This window comes from Bos taurus, chromosome 18 (genome assembly GCF_002263795.3).
Source record: "Bos taurus isolate L1 Dominette 01449 registration number 42190680 breed Hereford chromosome 18, ARS-UCD2.0, whole genome shotgun sequence".
Taxonomy (NCBI): domain Eukaryota; kingdom Metazoa; phylum Chordata; class Mammalia; order Artiodactyla; family Bovidae; genus Bos; species Bos taurus.
This window is the reverse complement of record NC_037345.1, coordinates 21522126-21544933: the sequence shown is the minus strand read 5'-3', so window position 1 is coordinate 21544933 and position 22808 is coordinate 21522126. Positions and strand designations below refer to the sequence as shown.

Below are 22808 nucleotides of genomic sequence, written 5' to 3'. Positions count from 1 at the left end.
TTCGACTTTCCTATATCATGAAATAATTAGCACAATAAGATGAATGAACATCCATCCTCTCTTAAAGATACAACATTAAAGGAATAAAAAATTGTGTGTGTGTGTGTGTGTGTGATGAGAACTCTTAGGATTTACTGTTACCAACTTTCATATTTAACATAGCACCGTTAATGCTAGTTCTTTTCTTTACTTACTTGTTTGGGTAACCCCTGGAATCCATGGTCTTAGGACTTCCCTTCCCATTCTTCTTCAACCCTGGGTGGAGGTGGCATTCTAGGGTGGGGATGGCCTCCAAGTGGGGGGTCTGTGAGCCCCAGGAACTGATATGACCCTGGGACAAGGAGGAAGGGCACAGCCAGTTGCTTAGTAACAGGGCTTTCTTTGCATGAGAAGAGAGGCCTGGTGTTTACAGGTAACTAGGTGGGGGGTTGTAATTTGTAAAGAAGTTACAGGTTAAACAAAAGGGAATTCTTCTGATGGAATGAATAGGGCTTGGTTCTGAGAACTAGTTGGCTTAGCCGGAAGGGCCCCCTTCCAGGCTCAGCCCACCCCAGAGATGCAGAGGGAGGAGGGGGTTAGGGGGCGGCGTTGTCATTATGCAGATTGGACTGGTGTCTCCCGGTGACCATGGAAACCAAATCCGTTCTCTTTCAGCTGTGCTCTGAGGAAGGGTTATTTAACTCTGGCCCCCTCGGATCAGCCGTACAGACCCTACTCACCGCAGGACCTCCCAGGGCGCTCGCCCTCTGCGTCCGACTGAGATGGGGTGCCACTCCAGCAAGAGCACCGAGGTGGCGGGGGAGTCCCAGAAACCCGCAGAGCAGCCCGAGGGAGAGGAGCCAAATCTGGGGGCTGGCCCAGAGGCCGGGGACAGCAGAGACACCTCCTTGAAGGATGGCGCCCCGGAGCAGAAGAACTGAGATGCTTCTCTCTGGATTCGCGGACCCTCACCTCATCCCTGGAACTGCCTTTGGCCAGCGAAACTTGAGAGGAGCCCCGTCCTGAGAAGCTCCAAGGAGAAGGAGGAGAGGGAAATCCCCACCTTCAGGATCCAGCCTTCAGAAGTCACCTTCACCAGGCTTTGCTCTGGAGCTGTGAGGGGTCACAGCCCCGGTAGCCCTATTTCCCCAGCTCCCTGATAGACAGAGAGGATGAAAGAAGTCTTCTCACATGATGGGACTCTTCCCTGAGCCCCCTGGCTGACTGCTCTGACTCTGATCAATCTCTGCGGCTGAGATGTGATGGTCCTGTGACCCCCCCATCCTTCCACATGCTTCACTTTTCTGAACTCCGAAAGCTCTCTGGCCACAGTGCTGATGGGGATGTGTGGCTCTCAGTTTCTTGTTTTGTCTTGTTTTATCCCTCCCTCTCCTTTTTCTAACAGCTGGCTGAATAGCCAGTGCCCCTCACAGGAAGTTTTGGGGTTTGGCTCAGTCCACACTGTTTGTTTGAGCACTTCAATATTTAACTTGGAGAACTGTTAATGAGTTATGGTAACAATCAGAATCAGACTGTGATCATGGCAATGGAAGACAACAAGGCCTTGATCATCCAGTAAGTGGAACCCTGAGTACTGGTGGGAAGGAAGGAGGAGGGTTTCCCCATCCTGGTGTTTTAATCCCCAGAAAAATGCCCCTCTGCTGATGTTCCTGTGTCTCTTCCCATCAAGAGTCTGTCAGCCTGAGCCCTCAAGCGTTTGAGCTCTCTGTATCCAGCCTTCGGAAATATTTCGCTGTTTACTCATATGTCTGTCAGCCTCTCTTTTTCCCCTCCTTGCATGTGTTTTGTTTTTAATGCGACTCAGAAGCATTTTAATTTGAAATCAAACAGACATGTTTGCAAATAAATGATGACACAACACGTTTGAAAGACAGGACTGGGGAGCTGAGATTAGAGGATCAGTGGGGAAGGGTGGGTGTAATTCAGTAGAACGTGAGTGAGAAACGGGGCTATGAGCCTTTGCTTGGTTTCAGGCATCACGGTGAGGATTTACACGAGTGGTTTAATGTAACCACCACAACCATCCCCATTTAATAGATGAGAAGGTTGAGGTAGTAAGAGATTAAATAACTTGCCTGAGCATGGCCAACCAGGATGGGGCAGAACCCAGATTTGAGCCCCAGATTTGACTTCCCCCCAGCAGCTGAATTCACCCCTGCAGAGTCCTGCATTAAGTGTGGGAGGTCTTTCCCACAAGTAAATGGAAATCCATGTCCTGTTCCAGCCTGTGTGTAGTGAGGGCCATTTCCCTTTACTCAGTTGAATCTACTTGCTTATGGGGGAGGCAACTGGTCAACTAGGATCACCGCCGCCCCCCCCCCCCACTTTTAGGCTGGGTGATGCTTTGTGTGCTTGCTCAGTCGTGTCTGACTTTTTGTGACCCCATGGACTGTAGCCCGCCAGTCTCCTCTGACCATGGGATTTTTCCAGGCAAGAATACTGGAGCGGGTTGCCATGCCCTCCTCCAGGGGATCTTCCTGACCGAGGGATTGAACCCGTGTCTCCTGCACTGGCAGGTGGATTCTTTACCATTGTGCCACGGGTGATGCTTTGAGGGCCTTTTATTTATTACTCTGGGAGTGTGGGGTGTGCTGGGTGATGAGAAGCAGGGAGGTGGAAGGATGGAGAAAAAGAGGCAGCATGCTACTGGAAACGACCCTTGTTTTGGCCATCAGAACCTCAGAAACAGAATAGGATTGTTTTGAGAAGCTGGCAGTGGGGGTAAAGAGAAGAAGGACCAGAAGTAAAGCAATTTGGAAACGTTCCTTTTGCTTCAGCAGAGCCTGACGTCTTTCAAGGAGGGAGCAGGAGAGATGGGGCCTCCTCAGCTGGCCCGAAGCCCTGCTCTTTCCCGGGGGTAGGAAACTTGCAGTGGGCCAGGAAACAGGCCTGGGCTTGCAGCTGGGGATCAGGAAGTTTGGGGCCTCTTTCTACAGCTTTCTGGGCAGAGGCCAAGCTCTGGTAACTGCTTTCAATTTTTTTTTTTTTAAATACAGTTCTGTTTTTCTCTCTCCTCCCTCCTAATGGAAATTCACCCTGCAAAACAGGATGGTGTCTGGTCAGAAGCTGCTCACAGTGTCCACCCTCAGGACTCTTGGAAAAAGTTCAGCTGGTGGTGAGGTTTGAAGGCAGGGTGGTACTTATTTCCATCAGCTCCTGAGGGGTAAAACTCACTCAACTTCTTACCAACTCCAAATGAAGGGGACTCCGGGTCCTTAGAAGTTCAGAAACAGGGTGGTTTGTTTGGCTTCCTCCTGGGATGGTGCAAAATGCTCTTTTAATTTAATGCAAGATCTCTGAGGGTTTTAAAAACAGGATTCTCCATCCACCTCCAGCTGTGGCAGGCATGTTGCAATTTGCCAGGAAGTTAATCTGTAACAGGAAAAAGGACCCAGTTTCTTTTTAACGATATTCCAATTGTGCCATGGGGGACCGGTATCACCCATCTAGCTCCCTCTGAGGATCAAGTGCCTGGTGTAAGTGGCAAGAATTATGTCTACGCAAATGAGCTTTAAACCCTTTAAAGGCAGGTCTGCATAGACTCAGCCCGTAACTTGAAAGCCATTTCTCTGGCCCACTTCCACAACTACCCAAGGAGGAGGATTTTGCTTACTAGTCACCTTGCTATCCACTTATGTCTCCATCTATTCATCCATCCTCCCATTCATCCAGTCCATTCAATCCATTTGTCAGTCTATCTATCTATTTACCTACCCACATATACTGTTTACCTTTACCCTGATGCTGGAAAAGATTGAAGGCAGAAGGAGAAGAAGGGGACAGAGGATGAGACGGTTGGATGGCATCACTGATGCCATGGACGTGAACTTGGGCAAACTCCGGGAGATGGTGAGGGACAGGGAAGCTGGGCATGCTGTGGTCCGTGGGGTCACAATGAGTTGGACACGACTTGGGAACTGAGCAACAACAACCAATACTTCAGCTCTTCCCTTGGATTTTTCAGTTCTATGAGTCAATCAACTTCCCATTTCAAACCAAATTCATTCATTAAGCAAATATTTATTGTTTTTACCACTCAATCACTTATTCCTTGCTCTATCCGTCTATTAATCCCGCAGTTACTGGGAGAGTGTGCTGCTGTGCTGTACTTAGTTGCTCAGTCGTGTCCAGCTCTTTGCAACCCCATGAACTATAGCCTGCCAGGCTCTTTTGTCCATGGGGATTCTCTATGCAGGAATACTGGAGTGGGTGGCCATGCCCTCCTCCAGCGGATCTTTCCAACCCGGGGATCGAACCCAGGTCTCCTGCATTACAGATGGATTGTTTACCAGCTGAGCCACCAGGGAAGCCCAGGAGTACTGAAGTGGGTAGTCTATCCCTTCTCCAGGGGATCTTCCCAACCCAGGAATCAAACCGAGGTCTCCTGCACTGCAGACAGAATCTTTACCAGCTGAGCTACCAGGAAAGACCTACTCGGAGACTCCTCTGTGCCAAACATGTCATTGTTAATAAAATGTTGAGGTAGTCCTTGTGGGAGCACAGCCTGGAGCAGCAAAGTCAGAGAGATCTTTCCAGCTTTGATGAGACCTATATGGAGCCTGTACGAGTAAGTAGGAATGGGCTGGAGAAAACAGGGCAAGTGTTTCAGAAGGGGAACGTATGAGCTGCAAGGTTGCGATATGCAGTGTTGTGGGAGGTGAGGCTTAATAAGTGAAAAGGACCACAGATCATGGAGGGCCTTGTGGTTCATACTCATCCTGATGGTGATGAGGAGTTCATTGGAGGACTTTAGGCAGAGGAATGATGCCAAGACATCACTCGCTTTTGATTGCTTTGTATCCTGCCTTCTGGTAACGAATCCCATCTTTTCCCCTTGGGGAACCCTTTTCTTATCCACTCTTGGTTTACATGACTTGGTGGGGCTGATCCCACTCTTGGGTACAAGGCTGAGCACTGCTCCTCCCTGGTCAACGTGACTAATTCAAGGAACAGCATCCAACCCAAACCAGTACAGTGAGTCTTCTGGGAGACTTTTTGTTGGCACAATTATGAAAGACGTATTCACTTTCTTTTGGAGTTAATAAAATAGTAGGATTTTAGCTTGGCACCTCTTAATGTCATTTTCCCCACCGGGCTGGAGAGGGTCTGCTTGAGAATGAAGCTACAGAAGAGAATGGAGTTCTGAGAAGGAGAGACGTATTCCCAGTGAGCTTGTTTGGGCAACTGGATCCAGCCATGTGAGAAGTTATGACCACCCCTAAAGATTTACACAAACCAATAGATTCTCAGTCCCCCCAACCCCTACCAAGAGTGATTTGAATTTGGTTTCTGTCATTGTCAAAGAATTATGAGTAAGTCAGCTCAAATCAGATTTGCACTTTAGGTAGAGTAACCTGGTAGCCATTTGAAGGATGCAGTTAGAGGAATAAAGCTAGAAATGGAAACACCAACTAGGAGACAATTGCCTGCCCTCGGAAAAATGCTTCAGGTAGGTATTCCTATTAATAGCTGGGACTTCCCTGGTAGTCCAGTGGCTGAGACTCTGTGCGTCCAGTGCAGGGATCCTAGGTTTGATCTCTAGTCAGGGAACTAGATCTCATGCCGCAACTAAGAGTTCACATGCCACCACTAAAGATCCTGTATGCTGTGATGAAGATAGAAGATCCTGGGTGCTGCAAATAAGACCCAGTGCAGCAAAAAAGAAAACAAACAAACCCCAAACTATTTTGCAACCACAAAATCTCAGTGGCACACAGACATAAGCTTTTTCTTCAAACTCGTGTGCCTATGAGTCACTGTGGTTCAGGCAATCAAGGTTACCTGAGGGTGTTCACATGACGACAGCAGGAGCATCAGAGGCTGAGTCCGGTTGCACAGCTATAGTCATGTCTAATACTATTCCACCACCCACATCGAGTCATGCGGCCAAAACCATCAACAAGATGGGGAAGTGCTAAGCAATCATCAACTCTGACAGAAAAGCAAGAATGAAGAGAACAAACTCAAGCAGTATTTAGGGGTTAAAGTGAACCAATTTTAGTGGTTGATTTTACATGGGGTCAAAGGGGAGAGAGAAATCAGGGTTTCTGCTTGGGTAATGGGGCTGGTGGTGGTGCCACCTCATGAAAAAGGGACTCTGGGAGGAGGGAAAATGGGAGGAAGGAAAAGTTTATCTATTTTTTTTTTAATGACTTAAAAAAAAAAAAAAAACTGCACCAAGAGGCTTGGTGGGATCTGTTTCTCGACCAGGTACTAAACTCGGAGCTTTAGCAGTGAAAGCGCAGATCCCTAACCACAGGAATTCCCTGATGGACAGGTTTAGACAGAAGATGAGTTTTGGAATGGTTGAGTTTGAGAAGCTTATAGGACCAAAAAAAAAATAATTCTGTAGCTTGGTGATGGATGCTATCTACACATACTCTGGTGATCATTTTGTAATATACCTAAATGTTGAATCATTACTTTGTACATTTGAAATGAATATAATCTTACATGTCAGTTATACTGCAATAAAAAAATAACAATAGGAAACACTTGTATCACTCTTACTGCGTCCAGGCGTTGTTCCAAATGCTTCACACATAGGACTTGCTTAATCCTTTCAATCACTCCATCCTCTTTCTGCATATTGAAACACAGAGGAGTAAGTAATTTACCCCAGGTCTCTCAGCTTTCCCAGACAGGGCTGGGACATGTACTAGGCAGTTTGGTTCCAGAGGGTGAGACTTGGAGAACTCCTTTGAGAATTGTGGTGATCCTCTTGGACCCTCAGAATTGGTATAAAGATTATTTTAAAGTGAAAACAGTTGAGCACAGAGGTGCAGAAATGAATGCTGTGTAAATTTCCTTTAGCTGCCTGAATCAGAGCCATTACAAAATACAGCTGCCATTAAACCTCCTCCTCGGCAGTTTCCTGTGAATTTAACTGCCAAGAAGAGGGTCTGTCCATTCTCATTAGCATCAAAAAGCCCAACAGAACCTTTCATATTCTCCCACTGAAGCCTTAACCCACCGCTCTTTGTTAAATTGGTTTATATACACATTCCTGGAGAAGGAAATGGCAACCCACTCCAGTATTCTTGCCTGGGAAACCCTATGGACAGAGGAGTCTGGTGGGCTAGTCCACAGGGTCATAAAAGAGTCAGACACAACTGAGCAGGCATGCACACATGTCTATACCTTTCCTTTGGGTTATTTCAAGAGTTTTCCGTGATTGGGAGCTCCCACAAGCTTGTGTGAAAATTAACGTTCTGTTTTCTCTTGTTAATCTGTTTTTTTTCTTTTTCTCATTTAAATTATCAGGCCCCAACTATTGGACAGAGGCTGGAAAAGTTTTCTTCCCATGACTTTTGGCAGTAAAGATGGGATGGTTGGGACTCTCCACTCTCAGGGGACTGCTGCTGAGATCCCCGGACCTTTGACCATGCCAGCGAAGGTAAACTTTATTTTACCAGTTAGGATCCTGGGTCTCCGCCAGACTCTGGCCAAGCAAGGACAGTAAGAGCCTCTCCCTGCCTTTCTGAAAAAGATTTTCCAAATTTTTGATTTACAGAAGGAAATTTTTGGTTAAAGCCAGTTCTTTGCTGTTTTTATTTTATTTATTTATTTTTTTCTAGTATTTTCTCATGGTCTTTCTTTTTGTCTTCTTCTTCTGGAACCCCTATGATTCGAATGTTGTAGCGTTTAATATTGTCCTGGAGGTCTCTGAGATTGTCCTCATTTCTTTTAATTCGTTTTTCTTTTATCCTCTCTGATTCATTTATTTCTACCATTCTATCTTCTAATTCACTAATCCTATCTTCTGCCTCTGTTATTCTACTATTTGTTGCCTCCAGAGTGTTTTTACTAATTCACTAATCCTATCTTCTGCCTCTGTTATTCTACTATTTGTTGCCTCCAGAGTGTTTTTAATTTCATTTATTGCATTATTCATTATATATTGACTCTTTTTTATTTCTTCTAGGTCCTTGTTAAACCTTTCTTGCATCTTCTCAATCCTTGTCTCCAGGCTATTTATCTGTGATTCCATTTTAATTTCAAGATTTTGGATCAATTTCACTATCATTATTTGGAATTCTTTATCAGGTAGATTCCCTATCTCTTCCTCTTTTGTTTGGTTTGGTGGGCATTTATCCTGTTCCTTTATCTGCTGGGTATTCCTCTGTCTCTTCATCTTGTTTAAATTGCTGAGTTTGGGAGTCCTTTCTGTATTCTGGCAGTTTGTGGAGTTCTCTTTATTGTGGCGTTTCCTCGCTGTGTGTAGGTATGTAGAGGTGGCTTGTCAAGGTTTCCTGGTTAGGGAAGCTTGTGTCGGTGTTCTGGTGGGTGGAGCTGTATTTCTTCTCTTTGTTCAGTTGCGCTATGGGGAGGGAGGGAGGGATGCTGCAAACAAATGACACTGGCGTGTGCTCGCAGTGCCTCAGCCACACTGGGTCTGCCCCCGCTCACGGCGCGTGTAGCCTCCCTGCCCACACTGCTCAGGCTCTAGGTTGTTCCGCCGGGAACAATCCGAGGCTGGCCCTGGGTTGCATGCACCTCCCAGGTCCAAGCCGCTCAGGTTCAGGCACTCGGGTAGTCCTCAGAGGCGCAGACTCAGTTGGGGCTGTGTTTTGTGCTCTTCCCAGGTCCGAGCAGCTCAGGTGATGAGGTGTTTGGCGAGCGCCAATGCTGCGATTTATCGCCTCCCCGCCACTTGGTTATCTGGGTGTAAAACCGGCGCACCTTCTCAGGCAGATGTTGACCGTCCAGACCCCCAATAAGTTTTAGTTAGCAAAGAAGCCAGTTTTATAGATAATGTCTCTCTGGGGCTGCGATTGCCCCCTTCCGGCTCTGGCTGCCTGTCACCGGAGGGGGAAGGTTTGCAGCCGGCTACCTCTGTTTGGTCCTTTGTTCTGTGCGCGGGCTGGCGGTATCTTAGGTTAGGGCTGGCTTTTCGCATGGTAGATATCCCACAGTCTGGTTTGCTAGCCCAAATTATTTCGCTCAGATAGTGCTCAGGGTATTCAGGCCAGATTCTTACTCTCAGCGATGCAGCCCGCGCCGCGCCTCCCTGCCCAGCCCCCGCTTGCTAATGGTGGATGCAGGCATCTGCGCTGTTTCTCCGCTGGAGGAGTTACCGTAGGGCTTGCAATCTGCGAGTTTTAATTGTTTATTTATTTTTTCTCCCTGTTATGTTGTCCTCTGTGCTTCCAAAGCTCGGCACGGATTCGGCAGTGAGAAGGTTTCCTGGTGTTTGGAAACCTCTCTCTTTTTAAGACTCCCTTCCCGGGACGGAACTCCGTCCCTCCCTCTTTTGTCTCTTTTATTGTCTTTAATATTTTTTCCTACCTCCTTTCGAGGAGTTGGGTTGCTTTTCTGGGTGCCTGATGTCCTCTGCCGGCATTCAGAAGTTGTTTTGTGGAATTTACTCGGCGTTTAAATGCTCTTTTGATGAATTTGTGGGGGAGAAAGTGTGTTCCCCGTCCTACTCCTCCACCATCTTGGCGCCTTCCCCCTTTGCTGTTTTTAAACAAGGGAGGAACAGCCAAAAAAAAATCACCCAAGGCAAGATTAAAGGGACCAGGGAAACTTATCAAGATTAGGAGACTGGCCACCTGGGAGATGAGATGAAGGGACTGCCAACCCTGCTCACAGCCTGATTTTGTCCGAGACCCCAGCTTTGAACCACTGTTCTCAAACCCTTCATCAAATTCTCTAGGGTGGAGACCACCTGAGACAGGATTAAGGGAGTGCAGGCCCTGCACACACCCTGATCTTGAGAGGAACCCCACCCTTAAATTGTTCCTATAAAGAGTGTTAGTCCCTTAGTCGAGTCTGACTCTGCAAACCCCCCCAGACCGTAGCCCCCCAGTTTCCTCTGTCCATGGAATTCTCCAGGCAAGAGCAGTGGACTGCGTTGCCATTCCCTTCTCCAGCGGATCTTCTTGACTCAGGGACTGAAGCTGGGTCTCCTACATTGCAGGCAGATTTTTTACTGTCTGAGCCACCAGGGAAGCCCCTTGCTATAAAACTCCTTATCAAATCCTCCTGGGTTGGGACTTATGCTTTCTGGGGGGCAGGCACCCACCATGTCCCCCTTTACCTGGGAAAGCAATAAAGCCATTCTTTTCTACATCATTCCCTCCCAGTCCGCTCCTCCCATCCCTGAGTTCTTTGGATATTGGGACTTTTGTGACAGGCAGCTGTTCTGTCTGTCTTTTGTGCTACTGTTTTGTCTTGTGGTAGCTAAAAGTGTTGTTTCCTGAGAACCTGGTTTTGGTAACTGAAAAGTTTACTCTGGTTTTCTACTTGCTTAAGGTGTTGGAGAAGCCACTTGAGAGTCCCTTGGACTGCAAGGAGATCCAACCAGTCCATTCTGAAGGAGATCAGCCCTGGGATTTCTTTAGAAGGAATGATGCTGAAGCTGAAACTCCAGTACTTTGGCCACCTCATGTGAAGAGTTGACTCATTGGAAAAGACTCTGATGCTGGGAGGGATTGGGAGCAGGAGAAGGGGACGACAGAGGATGAGATGGCTGGATGGCATCACTGACTCGATGGATGTGAGTCTGAGTGAATTCCAGGAGATGGTGATGGACAGGGAGGCCTGGTGTGCTGCAATTCATGGGGTCACAAAGAGTCAGACACGACTGAGCGACTGAACTGAACTGAACTGATCTGAAGGGTAGAAATGGGGCTTCCCAGGTGGCGCTAGAGATAAAAAGCCCACCTGCCAATGCAGGAGACTTAAGAGTAGCAGATTTGATCTCTGGGTTGGGAAGATCCCCTGGAGAAAGGCAATGGCAACCCACCCCGGTATTCTTGCTTGGGAAATACCATGGACAGAGGAACCTGGTGGGCTACAGTCCATGGGGCCGAAAGGAGTCGGACATGACTGAAATATGGGTAGTCTGGGTACCACATCTGAAGTGGGGTTCTACTGACCATTAGCAACTCTCAGGGAATTCATCGAAATTTAAATCTTGAAAGGTCTCATCCTGTAAGGACTCTTGTCTCTCTCCCTACTGCCTCTGTTCATCGCTATGGCAATGAGATGCTTCCTTCCTTCCTCCTTGGCTATCTTTGGGTATGAGGGTTGCACCTGCTGTGCCCTCTTTGATTTTTGACCCTGTGAAGTAAAAAACGTGAAGAAAGCGAAAAGTCGCTAAGTTGTGTCCAACTCTTTGCGACCCCACGGACTGTAGCCCACCAGGCTCCTCTGTCCATGGAGATTCTCCAGGCAAGAATGCTGGAGTGGGTTGCCATGCCCTCCTCCAGGGGATCTTCTCACCCCAGGGACTGAACCCAGGTCTCGTGCACTGCAGGCGGGTTCTTTACCATCTGACCCACCAGGGAAGATACTTATGTTTGAGTCATAGTTGAAATGAGTATACTTACTGAAGCTGAGTTACAATCTAACATCTTTGTTTGGAAGATACCTCTTGGGCTCGAAGTTCTCCTTTCTGGCTTTGGTTTCAAGGCCTCTCTATTCTCCCTACTTGATCCTGTTCCTCTCATGGGAACTTTTCAGTAGACTAAACTCCTTTTCTCTCAAACCCCACTGACTCTATGTTCTGCCACCATGGCACTAACTCTGCCTGCCTCCTTTCTTCTCGGTGTGACTTTTTTAAGGATAATAGCACCTTTGGGAAAACATAAATCCGCCAAGCTGGATTTTCTATCTTTCCATTTTAGCCCTTCAACTCCCTATAGTCACTGGAACTTCAGGTAACCCTTGGTCCTCCTCAGGGGCTCTCAAGGGACTCTTAAAAGCAAGCACATGAGGCTGAGAAAAAACAAACAGACTAACGGCAAACAAAATTTAGTCCATAACCTCCTTAAGGTTATATTAATATATCAAGAAAAAAGGAAGAAATCTTAAAAATCTTCTCTACAAATATTGGACAAAGCTTTAACCCCCATATTGAGGAGGTGACAGCTTGTTCCATCTGCCAGAAGCACAATTCAGATAAAAATATAAAGTGGAGCAAAGACGAGGACCAACGTTTGTATGCAAACGTGTGACATTTGTGTTATTGTATGTTGTAGTCAGTTTGGGCTGCTTTAACAAGATTATGACCAACCTAGATAGCATATTGAAAAGCAGAGACATTACTTTGCCAACAAAGGTCCATCTAGTCAAGGCTATGGTTTTTCCAGTGGTCATGTATGGATGTGAGAGTTGGACTGTGAAGAAAGCTGAGTGCCGAAGAAGTGATGCTTTTGAACTGTGGTGTTGGAGAAGACTTGAGAGTCCCTTGGACTGCAAGGAGATCCAACCAGTCCATTCTGAAGGAGATCAGCCCTGGGATTTCTTTGGCAGGAATGATGCTAAAGCTGAAACTCCAGTACTTTGGCCACCTCATTCGAAGAGTTGACTCTTTGGAAAAGACTCTGATGCTGGGAGGGATTGGGGGCAGGAGGAGAAGGGGACAGCAGAGGATGAGATGGCTGGATGGCATCACCAACTTGATGGACATGAGTCTGAGTGAACTCCGGGAGATGGTGATGGACAGGGAGGCCTGGCGTGCTGCAATTCATGGGGTCGCAGAGAGTCAGACATGACTGAGCGACTGAACTGAAGTGAACAAGATATCATAAATTGGGAGGGTTACACAGCAAATATTTATTTTGTACAGTTTCAGAGGCTGGAAGTCTAAGATCAGGATACAAGTGTTCTGGGATTGTGGTGAAAGGTCATTTTCTGGCTTGTAGGAGTCTCCCTGTATTTTCACATGAGAAAGAAAGAGGAAGGAAATAGAGAGAGAAAGAGTGAAAGAAAAAAAGAAAGAGTGGGAATTCCCTGGTGGTCCAATGGTTAGGACTCCAAGTTTTCTCTGCTGAGGGCCTGGGTTCAGTCCCTGGTTGGAGAACTAGAATCCCACAAGCCAGGTGGCACTGGTTAAAAAAGAAAACGAGTCAGAGGCATAAGAGAGAACTTTCTCCTGCTTCTTCTTTTTTTTTTTTTTAATTATTTTATGTATTTATTTGGCTACATTGGGTCTTAGTCACAATGCACAGGCTAACTTGCCCCACACTATGTGGGATCTTAGTTCTCTAACCAGGATTGAAACCCATATCCCCTCCATTGGAAGGGGGATACTTAGCCACTGGATCATCAGGGAAGTCCCTTTGCCTTATTTTTTTTTTTAATTAAAAAAAAGTTTTCTTTTTAAGTTTTTTATTGGAGGAGAGAGTAACGTGGAAACTTATATTACCATATGCAAAATAGATAGCCAGTGGGAATTTGGTGTATGACTCAGGTAACTTAAACAGGAGCTCTGTATCAACCTGAGGGATGGGATGGGAAGGGAGATGGGAGGGAGGTTCAGAGGGAGGGGACATATGTATACCTATGGCTGATTCATGTTGATGTGTGCCAGAAAACAACACAATTCTGTAAAGTGATTATTAATTAAAAGATAAATAAAAAAGATAATTACAATATTGTGCTGATTTCTGCTATACATCAACATGAATCAGTCATAGGATCTAAAGCCTATTGTAAAGAGTGAAGTAAGTCAGAAAGAGAAAGACAAATATTGTACATTAGAGCATGTATATGGAATCTAGAAAGATGGTATTGATGAAACTATTTGCAGGGCAGCAATGGAGTTGACCTGACTTCTTCTTTTTACATAGAGAATAAACATACTCGGACCTGTTAATGAACATGTTCTTTTGCCACGTTGGGAAACTGTACTATAAGGAAGCATATGGCTCTAGAAATTGTGAGATGGTGTATTCATACTTTTGCTTATCAACTACTGAATGCTGGTATATCACCATTGTTTATTTCCTAGGTGTTTTTTTTTTGGCTGATCACTGGATTTCATTAGGATGAAATTCCTGATAATTACGTAGGAGCTACTTGCCTAGGCTGATCACTGGATTTTATTAAGATGAAATCACTGATAATTACGTAGAAGCTACTTGCCTAGGCTGATCACTGGATTTCATTAAAATGAAATCACTGATAATTACATAGAAGCTACTTGCCTAAGCCCAAATCTTTGAGATTCACATGAACTTGATTATACAATGAACGATATGTTCAAAACCATAAGGAAATACCCGATGCCCAGGTGACGAAGGCTGGGGTGAACGAACCTGCACACTTATTTCAAGCTGTTAACCAATTTGTGGGTCATACAGTGGTCCCTCCGTGCAAGAAGTTGAAGAGCTCCTCTGTAACCTGGAGGCTACACGCTCATCTCAGAGCTCTAGCTGTTCATGAGCCTTTACACATTTCTCCAGCTGCTCGCCTTGCCCTCTCACTGCTGTAAGGGGGTCCACTCATTCCTCCTCCACTTCTTCCTCCTCCTTGGGGTCTCCAGACCCAGTCAGCAGGTCAGCATCCTTCTCACATCCTCTAGCCTCCTGTCCGGCTGTGGTTCTGGACTCAACACGAGCAGCAACAGCAGCATCTATTCCACTACAGGATCAAAAACTACCTCCTAGTTTTCTTTAAAAAAAAAAAAAATCTAAGGATCGAGAATTATAATCAGTATATGTAAGAGACACTACTAGAAATAATAAGGATGAAGGGAAAAAAAATCTATGCAAAACGTGCCAGGAAAGTAGGATATGTTTTTGATAAGAAAAAGTATACAAGGTGTTAAGGCTATGTTTCTGTTAAGGACAAAAGAGAGTAATTTCATCCTAAAATAGTTGTGTCAAAGTTGTTCCAGAATAAGAAAGAGGAAAATGTAGGACAAGAACTGAATGGGTCTAGAAACTTGTGAAAAGTTTGTGGGAGAGAAAGAGAGACAGGGGAAGAGAGAGAAAGAATATTTAATCTCATGGGGTCAAACTGGATAAGTGAATTTGTTATAAGATTTTAAAGTGAACTTTAATATCGATAGTGCACTAATGCAAAACTAGAGTGTGATTTTTCTCTCTCTTAAAAAGACAAAATGTGTTGAATTGTAGGCCTGTTTTCAGTAAGAGATTGTAAAAGATTTTCTCTACCTTTTGATTAATCCACCGAGGAAACAACTCTGAATCTTACCACAATAACTTCCTGTGTTATCTTTATCATGTCCTCAATTATTTAAGAGAAACAATTCTTTTCACTTTTTATAAGACCTGTTTTGTTTTTTTTTACCAACCATGTTGCTCCCTATATTTACTTTTGAAAATTTTTATTGTTATTTTGGTTAAATTGACAGTTAAGTATTGTTGCATAGTGGTCTGTGCTTCTGGTTAATGAAGTGTTAAAACACTTTGACATTTTTGACAACTTCCCCAAATCAATTTCTAAATGAAATCTTTTTGACCTTCAACTGACTTTGAGATTTCATAAAAGGCTCCTAGAACATCTCAAAGAGTTTTTTTTCCCTCTCTTTGTAAAAAGAGAGATGTTAAATGAATTAGGTTTGTTTGATGTGTTAAACTGCATGAATAACATTGTCAAATAAAAAGTGATGCTTAACCTTCCCTAGGCTTTATTTGTATGGATAAATATTATTAATGTATGTATTCAGAGACTGTATGAAATTTCTAAAAATTTATCAGTACCTTCCATGAAATATCCTGGCATAATATTAGCAGTCATAATTCCAATTATTATTTAGAATGTTGTATATCACAGAAACAACCAAATTGTGTTACTTTTATAATAAAATTTCATCAAATTTTAAACCATGGTCATGTTAAGTCTCTTATTATTTACAAATAGTGCTTTATGATCAGATAAAATCCAGAATGCTTCATCTTCAAAAATAGGGACCAAGTCAGGCTCATAGAAAGGGCTATGACATGTAATCTGGGGCACAGATTTCTGATGGTATTAATAGCTATGAGATGATTACACCGGACTGGGTAGAGAACTCTAGTTGAAACTGCTAACCCAAGAGCAAATAGAACAAGAATTAATTACATGAGACTGATTGAACTCATGAAAATTTATTATAATTTTTATGACTTTTTTAGGGGAGCATTGCTGGTTCTTTAATATTACAGCTTCTGGATATAAGGAACCCCTTTCTCATTTCTCTTAAGATATCTATAACTTACAACACTTTTGTATATTAAATGTTTGTAAACAAAAACTGAAGCACTTCTCTTTTTCTCCCTTCTTGATCCTTCCAGAATTCAGATACTTCTTTTTGAGTGTTATTGTATTCACAGCAATATAGTTACTTGCATACGTTAAATAAGAACCTGGCTTCCTTTTAATAGTATATAGTTGGAAAAATTGATCATGTAACCAAAGTTTTTACTAGAATGCCGTATTTGAGAATGATGTGAGTGAGTGAGTGAGTGAAGTCACTCAGTCGTGTCCGACTCTTTGCGACCCCATAGACTAAAGCCTACCAGGCTCCTCCGTCCATGGGATTTTCCAGGCAAGAGTAGTGGAGTGGGTTGCCATTTCCTTCATGATGTGCATAAAATCAAATACTACCAGACAGTTTTAAGGAAATAAAATTGACTTTATGGAGCCATTGCTTATGACGCTCTCTTGAAACAATTGGCTTATTCTCTGAATTATGGGATTCCCAGCCATACAGGTGAATAAGGAAAGTCACTTTCTGGAGGGTGCAGGAAAGAGGGTATCCTGGGGACCTTGAAAAGAGAGGATTTTATCCAAATCTTTAGGCAGAGTAGATAGCTGATGGCAAGTTCTTGGCTTGACTTTCTAGTCTAAAGTACACTTTCAGAAGTCCAATCTGAGATTTTTTATGAGAAGTTCTGAAGCAGGAGGGAAGGGGGCAGGGCACAAACTTGAAAAGATGGGACATAGACCAAGGACATGACATAAACTGATTAGAACCAAATGGGTCCAAGATGGAGGACAGGTTGACTTCCACTAGACCTTGAGCCTCAGTATGCTGCTGCTGCTGCTAAGTCGCTTCAGTCGTGTCTGACTCTGTGACCCCATAGACGGCAGCCCACCAGGCTCCTCTGTCCCTGGGATTCTCCAGGCAAGAACACTGGAATGGGTTGCCATTCCCTTCTCCAATGCATGAAAGTGAAAAGTGAAAGTGAAGTCGCTCAGTTGTGTCCAACTCAGCAACCCCATGGACTGTAGCCTACCAGGCCCCTCCGTCCATGGGATTCTCCAGGCAAGAGTACTGGGGTGGGGTGCCATTTCCTTCTCCAGCACCTCAGTATACGCTCACCTTAATACATCAGCAAGCTAAATGACACACCACCAGTCCGTGACAGTTCTGAGGCCAACCAGAGACCAAAAAGTGAGTAAGTGGCCCAATTCCTGAAAATCCCCACCCCTTCCCCGAAATGGTTGGAATAATCCTCTTACTCTTTAGCTATAAAATTACCCAGCCCATAAAAACTAACCATGCCGTATTTCAAGGCTGCTCTTGCCATCTGAGATGGCTCATGCTCTGTCTGTGGAGTGTGTTTCTCTCTAAATAAATGCACTTCTTAACTATCACTTTGTCTCTCACTGAATTCTTTCTGTGATGAGACATCAAGAACCTGAGTTTCATTAGGTCCTGAGGCCAAGTACAATCTCAGTTAAAAGACCACAGGTTCCCGTCCCAATCTCAGTAACACAGTTTTATTTCCAACAAAGCAAACTTTAACAGAACTATGGCATTAGTTGCCATTCCTGCTGCATTTATGTAGATAAGCAGGTCAAATTCAATAAAATCAGACTTACTATGCAATCAATAATGATCTTTCTTTGATTGTTTTTGATGAAAATAGGTCACTGTAGGACAAATTACATGTTTCTATGGAAAACTGTAACCCACTCTTGTGGGTTTTCGGATCCTAGTCCTGGTTCTTGTCTTCGAGCTGTTTTTGATCTTTTTGGAAACTGGATCCTGCATTTTGTCAGTAATTAATACTTCCAGTTTTTCTCCCACTCTCCTGACTTGACATGATTGAAAACTAAAACTGCCCCTTTCTGGAAACCCTGAAAACTGGAGCTGGACTTGATAGAAATTCAAAGGGTCTATCAGGGCAGGTCACTCAGAGTTCACTGGAAAACCTGTGTCTTCACGCTCTGCTCCAGGAAGTTACCATGACTGTGACACTACTCTTAGGGGAAATACTGACTGATACCGCCCACCCTGGCCAGGCACCATAGTAACCATTTTCGTGGGTTATTTTATGACAGGAGGTCCTGGTTAGAAACACAGAACTAACAAGCCACTGCCAACTAGAAGAATTCTTGAAAGGTCAAAAAGAGATACCACATGTCCTGCCAACATCCCAGAATCCTCCTCACTGGAATCCATCTTGGTTGAGCAATGTGTGCGCCACCAGGAAGGACCCTGGATCACAGTGATTGGCCAGAGACAACTGGAAACTAATCCCATCACCAGAAAACCCGAGAATGCAAGCCACACGGCAGAGCAGTCTTCCTGGTTTCCTTTACCCTCCTGCTCTCCACGCAGGCTCCCCTTCCCGATAAAGTCTCTTGCTTGGTCAGCACCTGTGTCTCCTCAGATAATTCATTTCTGAGGGTTAGTCAAGAGCCCACTCTCAAGCTTTGGAAGGGGTCCTCCTTCCTGAAACACTGCCATTAAACATCTTCCCTAAAGATGCTTCAAATCCAACATCTAGAAGCTGAAACTGACCTGGACCCTGTGGGGCTCTCTGGAATACAGAGCTCTTTCTGCGTTCCCCATTTCTTGTGTTCAGAAAAAGACTTTAGTCTCCTAGGTCTCCCTCGAATTCCGAAGAGCAGATCCAAGCAGTTACTAATTAGGAAAGTGAGGGAATGAAACGGCATTTTGTGTGCTAAGTCGCTTCAGTCATGTCCTACTCTTTTTGGCCCCATGGACCATAGCATGCCAGGCTCCTCTGTCCACGGGATTTCCCTGACAAGAATACTGGAGTGGGTTGCCATGCCTTTCTTCAGAGGATCTTCGCAAACCCAGGGATCGAACCTGAGTCTCTTACATCTTCTGCATTGCAAGCGGGTTCTTTACCACGAGTGCCACCTGGGAAGCCCCGGGACAGAGTCTTAGCTCCTCTTCAAAGATATACATAAGATCTGAGTTGTGCAGAAACTAACACCCTCAAGTACTGGACCCCAGTTGGATTGGAACCAGAAGATTGATGATTGAGATGCTTGAAACATCACATTATCTTGCCGCTAGCCAATCAGAAGAAAGTCAGGCACCCTGTAGCCTTCACCCCAAATATTGCCTTTAAAAATCCTTGGGGAACCTGCTGCATAGCTCAGGTAGCTTAGCTCGGTGCTCCTTGGCGACCTAGATGAATGAGGGGTGAGGTGGGAGGGAGTCCCAAGAGGGAGGGGTTATATGTATACGTATAACTGACTGACTGCATTGTACAGCAGAAACTAACACAATATTGTAAAGCAACTATATCCCAATAAAACAAAACAACCCTTATCTGAAAGCCTTTGGGGATTTCAGGTCTTTTGAGTGTGTGTGGTCTGCCTGCTCTTCGTGCATGGCCCTGCAATAATAAACCTTTCTCTGCTCCTAACTGCAAACACTGTGCTTTGGGCAGGCAAACTTGTGTTCAACAACAACATCTCGACTGGCTGCCTCCTGAATGCAGAGACTGCATTTATAGTTTACTTCAATCATTTTTCTTTTTCGGTTTCTCGTTCTAATCCCTATTCTTCACTCCCTTTGGAGGTCTTTTACCTTGCAACTTCTCACTTAGCTCTCCACAGCAAACGACCTAGTTTCTTTTCTTGTGTGAAAAACTTCTAGGGGAGTTTCAGATGAGGGAAATGTGGAGATTCTTTCGGATCCCCAGAATTAGTACAAACACTAATTTTATTTATTTATTTCGGCTGCATTGTGAGGCACATGGGATCTTAATTCCTGTGCCACCCGCAGTGGAAGCGCAGAGTCTTAAGCACGGGATCACCAGAGAAGCCCCATTAAAGTGAAAACATTAAAACATGTGAAGTGAGCACAGTCATACAGAAAGAAATCTTACCTGAATTTTCTTTATCTGCTCAAAGCAGAGCCTCCTGAAAATATAGGAGCTATCGACCTCCCTCCTAGGGAGTTTCCTGAAAATTCAGTTGCTAAGAAGACAGACTGCCCATTACCATTAGCATTGAGAAGCAGTAGAAACTTCCATATACTCTCACTGAAACCTAAATAACACCCCCCCTCTTTTGTTAAATTGAATTGGTACATATGTACACTTTCCCTTGGGATTTTCCATGAATTTTCCATTATTGAAATTCCTGTATGCACGTTTGAAAATAAACCTTGTCTTTTCTTCTGTGACTCTCTATTTTTTTTTCTTTTAATTTTTTCAGTTAAATTTTTTCAGGCTCCCAACCGCTGGATCCAAGTTGAAAAAGGAAAAGTTTTCACCTCAACAGAGTCATCAGAACACACATACCCCAAGGGGAGGAGCTGCCTGTGGCAGAAGAGTAGGGAAGAAAGAACTCTTGGAAAAACCAATATTTAAAGAGTAGGTTCGGAGAAGGCAACGGCAACCCACTCCAGTACTCTTGCCTGGAAAATCCCATGGACAGAGGAGCCTGGTGGGCTGCAGTCCATGGGGTCGCTAAGAGTTGGACACGACTGAGCGACTTCACTTTCACTTTTCACTTTCATGCATTGGAGAAGGAAATGGCAACCCACTCCAGTGTTCTTGCCTGGAGAATCCCAGGGACGGGGGAACCTGGTGGGCTGCCGTTTATGGGGTCACACAGAGTCGGACACGACTGAAGCGACTTAGCAGCAGCAGCAGCAAAGAGTAGGTTGGATAGAACAGCACAGAAAAGCCAGAAAAGGATGAAGGGTTAGATTGATGGGAGAGGATGATCAATGCCTCCAAGTGTGGATGCTTTCCAAAGGCTAAGCAGTGTGCTCAAAGACTTCACAAACATTACCTAATTTGCTCCGCAAGGCCATAAAACTCACACATGATGGGTGAGACAACACATTTATGAAGGTCAGGTGGATTATTCAAATTCACACAACTACTTAGGTTAAAGACCCTGATGCTGGGAAAGATTGATGGCAGGAGGAGAAGGGGACGACAGAGGATGAAATGGTTGGATGGCATCACCAACTCAAAGGACATTAGTTTGGGTAAACTCTGGGAGTTGGTGATGGGTAGGGAGGCCTGGCATGCTGCAATCCATGGGGTTGCAAAGAGTCAGACACGACTAAGCAACTGAACCGAACTGAACTGACTTAGGTTAAGACAAGAATTTGAAATCTAGCATGCATGCTTACTCGCTTCAGTTGTGTCTGACTCTTTGTGACCCTATGAACGATAGCCCTCCAGGCTCCTCTGTCCATGGGTTCTCCAGGCAGGAATGCTAGAGAGGGCTGCCATTCCATTCTTCAGGAGATCTTCCTAACTCAGGGATCGAACCCTACTCTCCTGCAGTGCAGGCAGATTCTTTACCAACTGAGTTACCAAGGAAACCCAAACTCTAGAGGCCATGGCTTTAATCATGGAGTGGGTTGAAGAGTATCCCCTGCCATTTATGTCCAGAACCTTGGGATATAATCTTATTTGGAAATATGGTTTGAAGAAGTAGTAAAATTAAACTGGGTTCATGCTGGATTAGAGTGGGCCCTTTGTCTAATGACTGATGTCATTATAAGGGAAAGAAGAAGATCTGGATACAGAGACACAGGAGAAGAAGACCATGTAAAGGTGGAGGGTGAATTATTTGAAACATAAGTGAGCCCTTAGGAGACTGAATGAGAGGTATGGTAGTTTCATGACAATGTCTGTTTGGGTGTGGTGGGGTGAAAGATTAGAGTTGCTTTGGGGGAGGAATTTATGACAACTGAGTTTTTTTTTTTCTTGGTAGAAATCTTGCTTTTAGGTTGTCAAATTAATTACACAAGGAGGCCATTGGACTGAGGCGGCTGTAGTGGTGTGGTGGCCCACATAAGTGAATCAAAATCTAGTCCTGTAATACTCCAAGTTTAAGACATAGAAACACTAAGGATGACCAATCACAAACAACCAAATGGGCTTTAAACTGCTGCTGCTGCTGCTGCTAAGTCGCTTCAGTCGTGTCCGACTCTGTGTGACCCCATAGACGGCAGCCCACCAGGCCCCCCGGTCCCTGGGATTCTCCAGGCAAGAACACTGGAGTGGGTTGCCATTTCCTTCTCCAATGCATGAAAGTGAAAAGTGAAAGTGAAGTCGCTCAGTCGTGTCCAACTCTTTGCGACCCCATGGACTGCAGCCTACCAGGCTCCTCTGTCCATGGGGTTTTGCAGGCAAGAGTACTGGAGTGGGGTGCCATTATAGTCAGTCAAATAATTTCCTTCCTTCGCTTCTTCATCTTCTCTATAGAATCTTTGTCCTAAGCTTTGGTCAGTAGAGTATTCCTGACCACTTCGTGTTTGGTGCTGCCCGAATTTAACTGATTTTTGCTCAAATTAACTTTTGAAATTTTTAATATGCCTTGGTTTATCTTTTAACATGGCAGATAAGAGATTCCAAGAACTCCAATGCCTTGTTACTCAGTCGCTCAGTCACGTCCGGACTCCTTATGGACCCCATGGACTGCAGCATGCCAGGCTTCCCTGTCCTTCACTATCTCCCACAATTTGCTCAAACTCAAACGCCGTGAACTCAACCTAATTCCTATTGCCAACTATAAACTGGCACTTGCCTTCTACCTCTACAAGGACTGAATTATAAACTGCCAGCTGCTGACCTTCAACACCCCCTGAAAGGAGTTCAGGGTGGAGGAGATCAGGAATGAGGCACTCTGAGCTCCGGGAAAAACTGGCAGATAGTTAGATACTTTCAGGAGAAGGTTTTATGAGCCCAGTTCTTGTATCTCCCCATATCTAGAAAAGCACTAAAATACTTCATGGCGACATCTGGTGCTCATGACTAGTAGTAACCTTCACGAGACAAGCAGCAACCTTCTGCAAAAAACATATGTGCTTGAGAGCATGAATCACCAAAATC

The 22808-nt window shown here is 44.8% G+C and overlaps 2 protein-coding genes across 2 annotated transcripts in view; both read left to right on the top strand.

The window, feature by feature from the left end:
- Window positions 1-485: 485 nt before the first annotated feature.
- Window positions 486-1743, top strand: CHD9NB (CHD9 neighbor). Its single transcript, XM_059877426.1, has one exon. It carries the CDS (start codon window positions 762-764, stop codon window positions 918-920), a length of 159 nt encoding a protein of 52 aa, XP_059733409.1. The 5' UTR covers window positions 486-761; the 3' UTR covers window positions 921-1743.
- Window positions 1520-22808, top strand: part of LOC132342744 (craniofacial development protein 2-like) — a 63875-nt gene continuing 42586 nt past the window's right edge. Inside the window, exon 1 of the mRNA XM_059877310.1 lies at window positions 1520-1554. Within this exon, the coding sequence (XP_059733293.1) occupies window positions 1520-1554 (35 nt within the window). The remainder of the gene's footprint in view (window positions 1555-22808) is intronic.